Here is a 12,745-nt window from a genome sequence, read left to right on the forward strand (position 1 = left end):
CTGGGCTCTCCAGGCTCCTTGTGACCTCTGAGTACCCAGGCTTTGGGGACAGGGGTATGTGAAGCAATGAAGATTTTTTTCTAGAAGGTTCCATGCCCATCTCGGGAGTTCACGTGCCTCTTGGCTGGGCTTAAAACTGAGTTAAAACAGCCTGGAGCCTAGAAAGATGAAGGTCCCGTGGCAGCTTCAAGAAATGAAGTACCGTTTCCTCTGTACGTGTGTCCGAGTATGTGCATATGTGCATGCCTGGGTGTACACGCATGTGTGTGCTGTGTGGAGCCACAGTCCTCAAGTGTCCTTCCTCAGGAAGCATCTACTTTTTTTTTTTTTTTTTTTTTTTTTGAGACAAGTTTGTCCTGGATCCCCTCGGATAGGCTAGAGGCTGCCTGCCCATGGGCTCTGCCAATCAGTCTGGCTCCGCCTCCCCAGAACCACAAGCATTCCCTGCCACACCCAGGACTTACTTTATGTAGTGCTAGAGATGGGACCTAGGCAAGCATTTTACCCACTGAGACACCTTTCTGGCTATTGTATTTTGTTGTTGTTGACACAGAGTCTTGCTGAGTAGCCCAGGCTAGCCTAAGCCTCCTGAGTGCTGGGATCACAGGTGTGAGCTACCACACATCTTGAAGCCTCATGTACGACCTGAGTCTGGATACCCCAAGCACTGTAATGGCTGCTTGGGGTTAAGTATGGCAGCTTGTTGGAGTGGTGGCCTTGTGGCCTGACACCTGCTGTGTGAGGGGTGGGCATGGGACAACAAATGGGAAAGCGGAGGGGCTGTGTGTTTTCAAGCAAACATCCTTGAAAGGGGTCACATTGTCATGACTCACACTCAGAGCCCGGACCTCAGAGATGGCTGACTCCCAACGGCGGAAGGCTGCTTTGTTCACCTGAGGTGATGTTCCCCTCACTGGTGGCCTCTTGCTGAAAGGAAACCATCTGGTGGCATTCAGCTCACCTACAGAACACGGCTGCCCTGCCTCCCTGGAATTCTAGAATCTTCTCTCCCCACAGGAAACCCCTAAATTCACCCTCTGGCCCCTGCAGTCTCTCACAGTGGATCTAGATGCTTGTTCTAGATGCTTCCTTCAAACATAATCACGTGCTGCCAAAGTGACACGGGCTCTGTGCTCCTTCTCACGGCTGACTTATATAGTCCAGCGTGGATGGAGCATGCTTTGGCATGCCGTTTATCTGACGACAGATGTGCGCGCATGCACGCACCTGCATGTGTGCATACATGTGTATATATGTGTGCAGGCGTGTGTATGTATGTGAGTGTGTGCATGTGTGTCTGTGGATGCATGGTGTGTGCGTGTATGTATGTGTGTGTGTGTGCATGTGTGGTGTTCGGCTCTAACCATGGTGAGTAGGCTAAGGGGCCGATTCCTGCTGTGTTCACACTGTGAGGGGAACTACCCAGTATTTGTTCTTTTAGGCCAGACTTCCCGAAAAACTGAGAATTTAAGGTTGGCTGAGGGAAAGGTAGCATTCTTCTTCTAATGCCCCCTGCTGGCAGAGTCAGCTGTGGCCCTGGAAGGGGTCCCCTGGGGCAAGATATGGGTGAGAAGACCCAGGTGAGCATCATATCAGGGTTGTCCTCCTACCCACAAGGCAGACAGCTGGATAACGGATGGAGGGAGCCGAGAGGTAACTTCAGAGCAGGCTGGTTAAGTCACACACACACACACACACACACACACACACACACACACACACACTGACACCACCCCACCCCACCTTCCAGAGGGCTTGGCTTCCCTAAGCTTCCCACAGTGGCAGCACTAAGCCACTGTGGCATCTGTGTCACCCACTCAGGATCCTCCTCCTCAGTGGTAATTATTCAATTATGGAGCCCGAGAGCTTCTTACCTGGCGCTTCAACTAATTGTTTATAAACACTCAGGAATGCCGCCTCTGCCTCCTGACTTCTCTTACTGAGAGCCACCACCTTTGGAAAGAAGAGAAAGTGTCACGTGTAGCCGTGGCCCTGGACCACGTATCTTTTTGCAAGGAGACCAGAATCTTTTTGTGCAAAGGGTGGGTGGGTGGGGGGGACAATGAAGGCGGTTACAAGTTGAGCCCCACCCCACCTCTATATTGAGGAATCTGAGCTCAGAGCCCAGCTGTGCTGTGCCTGGCTGTGTGACCTTGAACAAGTCATTGTCCCCTCTCAGCCTGTTTCCTCGTCAGTAAAATGGTGGCGGTGTGGGGGTGGCTAAATCATAATAGGACCCACTTCCTAACCCCTTTAAAAGATGTAAACACAGCAAGGCAAACAGTAGGTTATTAATAACATTGGCTGTTCATCTTTACTTGAGTTCAAACAGGACATGCTGTGGGAGGAAGTGGGGCACACTTGGCTGGTATCGTGAAACTGTCAGTTCTTAGAAGGCACTAACAGCTTCGGCCAACATCAGACTAATCGAGTTTACAGGAGAGCTCCTGGTATACTGAAGGTGCTCAATAAGTGCTTCCTGGCTGAATGGCTGGACACACACGAGGCACCTGAGTGATGAGGAACTCCACTCACTACCCTGTTCTTGCTCATCTTCTTACTCTGTCAACAGTCTTTGTGGAAGACCGGTGTCACCTGCACCACGTGGCCCGGTGACTCCAGGAGGCCTGGCTGCAGGAGGACTTCAAGGCTCAGGACCCTCTCATTTCCTGGTTTAGGCAGTGAAATCCAGCTGCCTTGATCCCAGCTCTTGCTGGCCAGTTGGAATGCAGAGTCCTGGGCCTTTTGTGTCTGAGGCTAGCCCCTGGCAGGTACCAATGGCAGCCACTCATCTGCAGGGTCCTGGCTAGCTAGGCCACGGTGGACAATAGTGAGCTCATGATGCCAGTACAGTATGTATCTCTCCCAGCACCAACTTCCTGTGTGGACTGTTCGTCTTCGCGCTGCCCTGGCATTTCCCATAATTCTCAGCAACGAGATCAAAGAGATAAGGGATGGATCTGTGGGCAAGGTCTTCCTTCAACACAGCCCTCAGAGCTCTTTCTGGCACAAAGTTGGTGCCCAACATAACTATTTTTTTCTCTGAGTGGGGCAGGACAGAATCTTATATAGTCCAGGCTGGCTTCGAACTCACTCGGTAACTGACGAAAACCTTGAACCCCTGGCCTTCCTGCTGTACCTCAAATGCTAAAGTAACACGCATGCATCACCTTGCTTAGTTTATGTGGTGCTGGGGATCGAACCCAGGGCTTCATGCATGCCAAGCTCACATCTAGCATCTGAGCCCCACTCCTGGACCTTCAGTGTCATTTACCGTTAACAAATTGAGTGCATTGCACCAAGTCAGTGCCCAGCCAAAATGGCACTGGGGTTCTCTCGCTTTCCAATGGCAGAGGCCATTTGAATCAAACCTGTCCAGAAACCAGGGGTTCAAAATGCAGTTCCAGCATGGCTAGCTGGACAGGAATTCACGCAAATCCTCATGCCTCTACCTCCCCGTTTGTAAAGGGAAGAAGTTAATAACACAACTCCTTCAAAGGGGTCCAAGAATATTCAGTGTTTTAGCTTCTGGTATGCCTGGGGCCTCATAGATGTGTTTACCACCAAGGGCGACCAATTTCTTTCTTCCTTGTCTGTCAGCTCTGAGTGTTTGTCACTCTGATTGATTTTTTGTTTGTTTGTTTGTTTTTTTAAAAACAACCTAAGAGAAAACCTGCTTAGCCTAGAGAAAAACACACCACGCCACCAAGAAAAACCACATTCGGTGTAGAGGTTCACACTCTAAATATGGCTGCCAAAGCCATGTGTGGGTCTTGACCGCTTGAGCCATGGGGAGTCCAAATCAAAGTATAACGAGTGTGAAATACACACGGGATTTCAAAGACTTAGCATTAAAAAAAAAAAAAGACAGCATGACAGCATAGCTCACTGCCAAAAAAACGGAGCTACACTCTGAAGTGACGATGTGCAGTCGCTTTTTACCATTTAACAACGTGGTTACCAGAACGTGTCAGGCTCGGTCTGTGAGCGCTAGGTTTCTATCTGACAGAGAGGGTCTGCAGAGGCCTTTCGGAATAGGAGTTTATGTTAGAGAAGTATGGAGTATTCGGAGGTCAGTGTTGTACAAGGACTTAAAAGGCCACTGAGTACAGCAGTTTCATTTCAGTGTTCTAAGAACAGACCCTGGTCTCTGCGACCTTCCAGGGTGACAATTTTTTATTATTCATCCAACCGACGTTTCCCAAGAGTCCCTGTCATACACCCAGTCCTGAGGACTAAAGAATAGCCATAAACCAGTGGGAACATGGAACTCAAGACAATCCCCCGCCCCACCCCCCTCCCATGATTGGAAGAAAAAGCATTGGTGGGGGCGGGGCTGGTGGGGTTGGAGGTGGGCGAGAAAGCTGACCCAGTTTGGTGGTGGAACTTGGCAAGTCCTCATCTTTCCCTGAGAAGGGAAGTGTGCCGGGGAAGGAAAAGGGCAGGAAGCGTGTGAAAACGGATACACCCAACACAGGTAGATTTGCCATCCCTCAGAGATAAACCGCTCCAAGCAAATGAATGAATGAATGAATGAATGAATTTGGGAGCGTCCCCAAGGGGATGTCAATGACAATAAGAATGCAGAGGCAAACCATATATTCCTGTTTGTGAGCATCCGTCTTCAACGACATGTCACCAAAGCAAGTCACCAAGTTACCTCTGCCACTGTCTGGGTGGGCGAGCAAATTGGGACCCTTTGTCCCTAGGAAGGCAAGAGCCCCAGGCCAGGGGGTGGTCATTGTAACCCTTCTGGATACTACTGTCTCCCTGGGGTCCTGCAGCTTCGTGAGCTGCATGGCTGATGTGTAGCTAATGGTGGCCACAAGAAGCAACAATGTCGCTACATCCTGAGAAGGAGAATACAGAAAAACCTCAGACACCGTCTTGGCTGGGGTTTGCAAAAGGTTGGTGAGAACCTTCTTAGAACTCATAAAAGCAGGAGAGAGGACAAGGGCTGGCCGGGCTACCCCAGCGTCACCCATGATACCCCCTGCTCAGTTTGTAGTGGTGCCTTTATTTCTATGATCATCTCTGTATAATGCCCCTGAGAGCTGAGCTGTCCAACACCCTCACTACGTTCACACGCTATCGGCCACTTAACAGTGGCCATTCCAGCACTGGTGGGATAGTTCAGTGGCTAGAGGCACTTGCCATGGAGCCTGCTGTCCTGAGTCTGATTTCTTGAAACCACATGGTAGAAGGAAAGAGTTGACTCCTTCCAGGTGTCCCCTGACCTCTACATGCACTCTCCGTGGAACGTGTGTGTCTCCCCTACATACAAATACATACATGTAAAAAAAATACCATTGCCATTCAATACTTGGATGAGTGGTAAGAAAAAGAGAGTTTCTAACTCTTGGCATAGAAAAAGAGATGAAAAAGTCCCCAATAATTATTTTACATCTACTGTTTGTTGATACAACATTGCTGAGGATGGATTAGGTGAAATCAAAGCTATTATCAAAATTAAATCCATCAGTTTCTTATCTTTAAAAATGCAATATAGCTTCTAGAAAAAATCCACACTTCATATGGTGTCTCTCCTCTCTCTCTCTCTCTCTCTCTCTCTCTCTCTCTCTCTCTCTCTCCTCGAGTGCCAATTCAATCCAGAAAGGGTCGGCAGACTACAGGCTGTAGGCCAAATCTGGCCCTTCATTTGTGTCTGTAAATAAAGTTTTATTAGCACACAGCCAGGGCCATTCTTTCATGCACTGTCTGTCCACGGTAGCTTTCAGATTTCTAGGACTGAGCAGCCCAGAAGGGACAGACCCTACAACGGGCACACCCATGGCTATGCCTGGTCACAAAGAAGGGAGTAACGTGTCCAGACTGAGCTGTGACAGCAGCCATCTGGAGGCCACACGGGTGACACGGAGTCAGCAGTGGCCAGTCACACGCCCTACAGAAGCTCACCATTAGAAACAGCAATGGCTTGGCGATTATATAGCCTGCTGTACAGGAAGCTGACAGGGTCCAGCCAGCAAGGCAGCAGTTAAGCTAAATCAGGAGAGACCTGTTGCTACATGGTCTCTCTGGTTCTTGCCTCCTTGGGTTTCAAACCGGGCAAATTTGGGCTCCTCCAGTCTTTGCCTCCACACCTGGGTTTTTACATGAATGCTATGAGTTTGAACTCCCCATGCTTGTAGGGAAAGCACTCTCTAACCACTGAGCTGTCCTCCCAGGCCCTCAAGGCCTTTCTTAGCTCGGGTGCATTAACTCTAATCACCCAGGCAGACAGTGCACACTCCTTTCTACACAAGTACCCCTTCCGCCATGTGTCACTGTCACCAAGCCTGAGAAGGATGTCTGCTGGGGCAGAAGGGACCACTGGAAACTTTATTACCATGTTTGTTCTTAGCCCTAGGTTAAAAGTAAAGCAGAGGGCCCTGTTTTCAGATGTTGGTGCTAAGAACACTTTTTCACACTACACAGTGTGGCTCCTAGTTTGTTTGTGGCAGGCTCTGGGGACTCCGTAAGGTGAAGCTCCCATGGAGCTCAGCAGGCCAGGCTATGGCTGCTATCAGCTATGGCGTAATTACCCATGACTCCAATCGGAAACTCCTAATTTCCTAATTAAACAGCTCAAGCTGGCCTTCTCATCAGAATCCCTCAGTTCTCCTTGCTCCTCCCACCATGTTTGCCCCCCTCCCAATTCCGGGGTAGAAAAAAAAATAAAACCAACTCTGGCCTCCATATAAGACTGCATTTAAATTGCCTGTCACTCAAAAACAAAGGAGAACCGCTCATTTGTAAGGCACCAGCCACCTGAACACCGCCGATTTTCCTCCAAGCCTCCACGCACTGGAGCGCAAAGATCATTTTTCTATTGTTAAAATTGTATAAGCCGGGGCTTTTTTTAGCAGCGAAATACACGATTTCACTTCTCGGCTGAGGGCTGCCGGCATAAAAGGGACAGGAGGCTTCCTCTTCCTTTAGTATCTTACAAATAAATTTTGCTTTGAGGGTAGAAAAAGGGAAAGAGAAAGGAAGAAAGAAAGAAGGGAGGAAAGAGAGAAAGAGAAGGGAAAAAAAAAAGAAATCTGCTCTAGGCTTCCAGAAGGCAGGAATTCCTCAGGACTGTGTCTAGAGAGGGGGGTGGGACGGCCTCTGGCTGTGTGAGGGTGTGGCCAAGGATAACCAGGGAGTCCCTGTCCAGGGTGCTGAGAAGACCTATAGTCCTGTCTGAGTACCCTTGGCTGGGCAAGGTGACTCTATGCTGACTGGCACATGGCCTGCTGGCCTTGCCACAGAAGTGGCCACTTGGAGTGTAACCTTGCCCCTGCACCCATAGTGCACCTTATGTGACCTCACCCCAGAAGGGTAAATTGACAGATAGCTGTCACCAAGGAGTGGAGGCAGCCCTGGGTTCCCGTGTTAGCAGTCCAGAGAGGCTGAGACAGTAGCTTCAAGACACAGGAGGGCTAAGGTCGTAGGAAACTACAGAAACAAAATTAGTTGTGTGGCAGGAAACAGGGCTAGAATTTGGCCTCTTAGCAACCTGAGTGATGGTGGCCTCCGTGTTGGATGTGTCAAGTTTGCTTCCACTGTTTGTCCTTCAGAAGATCGAGAAAAGTTTTCTTGGTGTCATGGACCTGTCAAAACCCATAGTGACATACAGTGCCACTCAGTGCCACATAGCCCAGGGGGCTCATCAATGTGGCCACGGCAGGCCGCACAAAGCTTACGGTGGGCCGTGGGGATGTGTGGAGACTTTGAAGCCCTGGTTCTAATTGTCTTTCAATCTCAAACTACTCTGAAAAACAAAAACAAAAACAAAAACCCTGAAAGACCATGTCTCAAGATTTTACCAGGCATCTGAACTTTTGCTAAGGCCTCACTGTCACATGAACCTCCTCAACCTGGACCAAAGTCCCATGAGGTCACTGTCATATTCCTCATGTTAACAACACCGAGAACCAGGATTCAGAGAGGTGGAGCAAGCAGTGAAAAAATAACACAGCAAGTAGCAGAAGGGGGACTCGAACCGGGGCCCCAGAACCCATGCTGTCGCTGTACATGGTGATGTTACGTTATCTTCTGTATCTTCCCAAGGCCATGCCCTGCCCCGTGGATGCTGCACGTGTGCAGTCTTGGGTCATGCGGCACGAGACAGCTGAGGAAGGCCGCGAAGGGTGGGTTGGAGCCGCCCTGCGAGCCTATTTTCTTGTTTAAAAAAGTGTTTAAAAAATATTGGAGCTGTCAGAATCCATCAAGCCAGACACTCCGGATTTGCACATTTGACTGTGGCATGTAAATGACGCCCCAGAAAGGACTGGAATATGTAAATATGTGCATCTAGAGGGATCCAGAATTTTAAAACCAGAAGAGTGCCAAACTGCCAGCTTCTCCGGGGAATCGGAGGATCTGGCCACCCGGGGCCCACGCTTCCATCGACAGCAGCCACCTGGAGCCATCTGCTTAGACTGGCCACGATCTGAAGGGTCCCCAACCCAGGCCTGGTGCCCTGTGAACCTCGGGTCCATATCCCCCACACGCTCCTCGTGGTCACTGTTCCTGTATACCCCATGTCCCCAAAGGTGCAGCTAGGTGACAAAGGGCTGGAATCCAGGGACAACCCTTTTTTGATGGGTGCTCCACACACCCAGCCAGGTTGCCTCCCCAAGCCGCATCGAACCCTCTACTACCTAAACCCTGACCCAGGAAAGCTAGGCCCTGCCCACCCACCCATCCTTCTGGGCACCCAGAAAACTCCATGCAAGTCAAATCCTGGTGAGGTGCAGGGGTGAATGGCTCTGAGGAGAGGGGGCCAGTAGGAAGGTAAGGAGAAAGTACGGGGCCTGTATGCAGCTGGTACTTAATTAAGGCCTAGGGATACAAGGAAGGGCCCTGTGGGCTTTAGAATCAGCCTCAAGCTACTGAGATCAGAACTCCAATCCCCAGCAGTGTGGTCTCCATGTACTTTCTCCATGCTATTATTTATCTCCACTGTGAGGTGCGGCCAGCGATGGGTGGAGCTCCTCAGGGTGAGGCAGAGCTGTGGAGCCTGGCCGGCCTCCATGAAGTGCATGCCAGGGGGTGGACAGTTGAGAAAAATCAGTGACTATCTCCAATCTGTCTGTACCTCAGTTTCCCCGTTAGAGAACAGGGCCACCAAGCCTCGGTGGACGTGTCTGACACTAGCAGTTTAAAGTCAGGCTTTATTTGCTGGGAGCGCAACCCAGAGCCTCTGCACACACTGGGCAAGCATTCTAACTCTGGAGGCCTGGTGCTGTTAAGTATGAGGTAACATTGGCCAAGCCTTAGACAGCACTTAGAATTTCTGGCCTAAGGATTATGAGGGTGACTTAAGAGGTCGGCATCTGAGAGGTAGAAGTTGCCAGAACCTGGAGACAAGGGTGAGGGCCCAGAGTCAGAGATGATAAGATCCCTGGCCTGCTCTGATCCTTGGGCCACCCGCTTGTGGATTCTATATCACGTCAGCCTGCCTATGCTAGCACAGTGACCTCACGTTCTCTCAGCTACACCTGCAGTGGTCCTGCCCTGGGAAGCTGACAACGGTGGGGGGAGTGCGTAGGGGGAGACTCCAGGTAGTGCTTCCTCCTCTCAAGGCCACTTTGGTGCATTTTCCAAAATGCCAGCCCGGAAGAGCAAGGCTAAAGGAACATGCGTGCCCTTTAAGGGATGGTGGCCACGCAAATGTCACCAAAGTGCTGTCCTTCCCAGGCTTTTAAATATAGCGGTGGCCTTTGGGAAAGTCTCTTCCGAGAGGCTGAGGAAGTCCTGAGGGAACCTTAGCCGGATGGGGGACAGAGGAGGTGCCTGGCTCTAGCCAGAGTAAATACTTTAAGTGCTTTGGTCTATACTATGGTCTCTGTTGTAGCCGCTGAGCCTGGTCCTTATCCTGTAAAAATGGCGGCAACCATATGCACAGGAGGCTGTGTTCTAATAAAGCTTTATTTATAAGGACAAACAGTGAGCTTGGAATTCAGCCCAGAGTCTGCCCCCACCTCCATCTAGAAGGTTCTCAGCCACTTCAGTCCTATAGCATGTATTTGCTGTTGTGCCTTAGGACAGTCACTGGGCTGTTGACAAGTCTCGGTTGGGCGTGCTGAGGCACACCTGCAACCCCAGGACTTAGGAAGTGGAGGCAGGAGGATCAGAAGTTCATGCTAGCCTGGGCTACCTGAGACCCTCTATCAAACCAAAGAAAGAAAAGAATAGTCCTATATCTGGTTTGGATTGACAGGGTGAGGAACAGGCAGAAGGTGCCTCACCAGCAGAGTGAGCCTCAAAACCCAGCAGGCCACAAGGCCATCGATCTGCACATCTGGGGACAGTGTTCTGCTCAGCGCTCAGAACAGCATCTGGCTTATAGAAGAAGCCCTATAAATATTTGCCTAGATGACAAATGATGATGTCTGCGCCCAACCAGAGAAGGACTCACATGGAGGGAAGACACGGTCTCCTCCCTGCTGCCCCAAGAGCATGATGTCCCCACCTGGTAGCCTGGCAGGACAACTTCAGCTATGGAAATCCCTTCTTCCCGCTTAGAGGAGTATGGTACCGAGACTGACTACCATGCAGTGCAGTGCAAGGGTGGGTCTAAAGTGCCAGGGACATGTCAGAGCAACAGAGGGAGCATTTGGGGGTTAGCCAAGGTTAGCTTAGAGAAACCGGGAGACAGGACAGGTGTTGGGGAGGCCTTGTCCAGTCTCTAGTGCCATCTTGTTTGGAGATGAATTTGCAGTCACTGGCATGGAGCGACTTGGTATGTGGGCCTTTCAAAGAGGCCCTGTATGTGCATGTGTGTGCATGTGTGTGAGTCCAGCTTGCAGAGGCCAGGAGAACCTCTCAGACCCCCTGGAGCTGGAGTTACAGGCAGTTGTGAGTCGCCTGACGTAGATGCCAGGAACTGAACCCAGGTCCTCTTGCAAGGTCCTCTTAACAGCTGAGCCATCTCTCCAGCCTCTGGCTGGCCTTGGACTCCCAACCATCCTTCTGTGTTCAAGCGTTTCTGTGGAGGGCCGAATGACTTGCCCTCCCTGTCCCAGCTCTCAGGCCCCTGAGATGGATGGTGCCTGTCACTCTTTGCTGACAGTGACCCCGTTGTTTCCTGCAGGGAGTGACGCCCACAGCCAGGCTGGAAGGGGGAGCGAGGAGCACTGTGGGAAGGAAGGAGTTCATCAAAGACACTCGTCCAACTGTTCAGGAGCTTCTATGCCAGGCAGACACAATCGATATGAGGCCGAGGGGGCCAGGCCCTGCTCTGCGGGCTTCGTCCCTCCCTGAGGTAACCTGGGCTGCCATGTTTATGCTGAGCTTGACTTCTGTTCTGCAGCTGGTTGGATCGGGGCTGATGGGCCGGGCAGGCCTTACGCTGAGCCAGGGGCATCTGTTACTTTGGGGGTCTGAACTCAGACCTGGATGACTGCTGCGTCTCAGGTGAGGCAAACCTGGTCCAGCCAGAAGCACCTGGAAGCTGAGGAAGATGGCCTGGAAACAGGCATGAGGCTGACCTTGTCTTGTCCAGGTAAGAGGATGCCTGTTTTGGTCCCGGAAGGTTGCGTTTACTCTGTCCTGCTCTCTGGGAGTCCATGTCTGCTCTCTCACCTCTCAGGAGCTCGGGTTCGAATCCTAGCTACACCTGCAGCTGCGGGCCCAGTGTTGGATCATCCCAGCCAACCTTCATCTGTAAAATAGGCAGCACAGGACCAGCCACCAAGAAACCAAACAGCCACAGGTGCATCTAGCAAACGCTGGATACTCTGTAATCATGACGGCTGCCATCACATAGGTCTCGGTGTGAGATCTCTGTTTCTTGTGCTAAGACTGGACTCCGGCTGTGGCTGTTACTGATACCTCCCCCCTCAGGCTTCAGAGTAGATACGGGGTGTGTTTCCCATCCACGGAGGCTGGGGTTTGAACCTGGGTGGAGGCGGGGCACAGGCAGAGAGGCTGTCTCTGACTCAACACCCTCTCCCCCACCCCACCCCACCCCCGTCACTGCCACTGCCACTGTGGAGGAGACAGCAGCAGTGTCTCCCCACACATGACAAGGTTGGGAAGAGAAGACAGGAAAAGATGTCCCCCAAGACAAATGGCCATTTTCACTTAGTTCCAGTGCTGTCCCTGGGGCCAGGCGGGGGAACGCCTCCCAGGGCTGGGATGAGGGAAGGGTCTGGCTGGCTCTTGCCTCTCACCAGCACCATTAATTTCTTTTGTCTCCTGCCGAGGTACCAGCTCAAGGTGAGCGACTGCGCTGAGCTGGGGATCCAGGAGCTGATAGATTGTTCTTTTGCCGGGTCTGTTTCATGCTTGGTGACTCCACCGCAAAGCAATTATCGCCGTGGAATGCATAATGACCTAATTAATAACTAATGTCAGCTCAGGCTCTGAGCCATGATTATACCTTAGCATGCCAACCCGCCCCCCCCGCTCCTTTTAAACATCTGGAGAGAAAAATATTATTATAATTGACTGGTTAGATTGTTAAAGTGTCCCTGCTCTGTGGACAGGATATGAAGTGGGAAACATACAAGGCCCAGAAGAAGGAGAAGATCTGCGCCACCAACTGGCTGTGTGACCCTGTTTAACGTCTGGGGAATCCTAGTGCCTGAAAACGGAGCCATTTTTTCCATATGTGCATGCACATGTATGTGTGTGCGGGTGTTCGATATCATATCCCTCGAGACCTGGCACATAGTAAGTGCTCAATAAATCATGGTTAAAGGCCACAGCTGCCAATTAGCAGCAGATGTGTGGCTTTAGGTGGGTCGCTAGC

At 51.1% G+C, this 12,745-nt stretch overlaps 1 protein-coding gene across 13 annotated transcripts in view; it reads right to left on the bottom strand.

Moving 5' to 3' along the window:
• Cux2 (cut like homeobox 2) overlaps positions 1–12,745 on the bottom strand; it is a 191,166-nt gene that overhangs the window by 39,867 nt on the left and 138,554 nt on the right. For 11 of the 13 annotated variants that reach the window (XM_076922734.1, XM_076922732.1, XM_076922739.1 and 8 more), the window contains one exon: positions 1,875–1,953. The exons of the other annotated variants lie outside the window; for them this stretch is intronic. In XM_076922734.1, coding sequence (XP_076778849.1) covers positions 1,875–1,953 — 79 coding nt within the window. The remainder of the gene's footprint in view (positions 1–1,874; positions 1,954–12,745) is intronic. 13 annotated transcript variants of the gene reach the window in all.

This window comes from Arvicanthis niloticus, chromosome 24 (assembly GCF_011762505.2).
Source record: "Arvicanthis niloticus isolate mArvNil1 chromosome 24, mArvNil1.pat.X, whole genome shotgun sequence".
Classification (NCBI taxonomy): Eukaryota; Metazoa; Chordata; class Mammalia; order Rodentia; family Muridae; genus Arvicanthis; species Arvicanthis niloticus.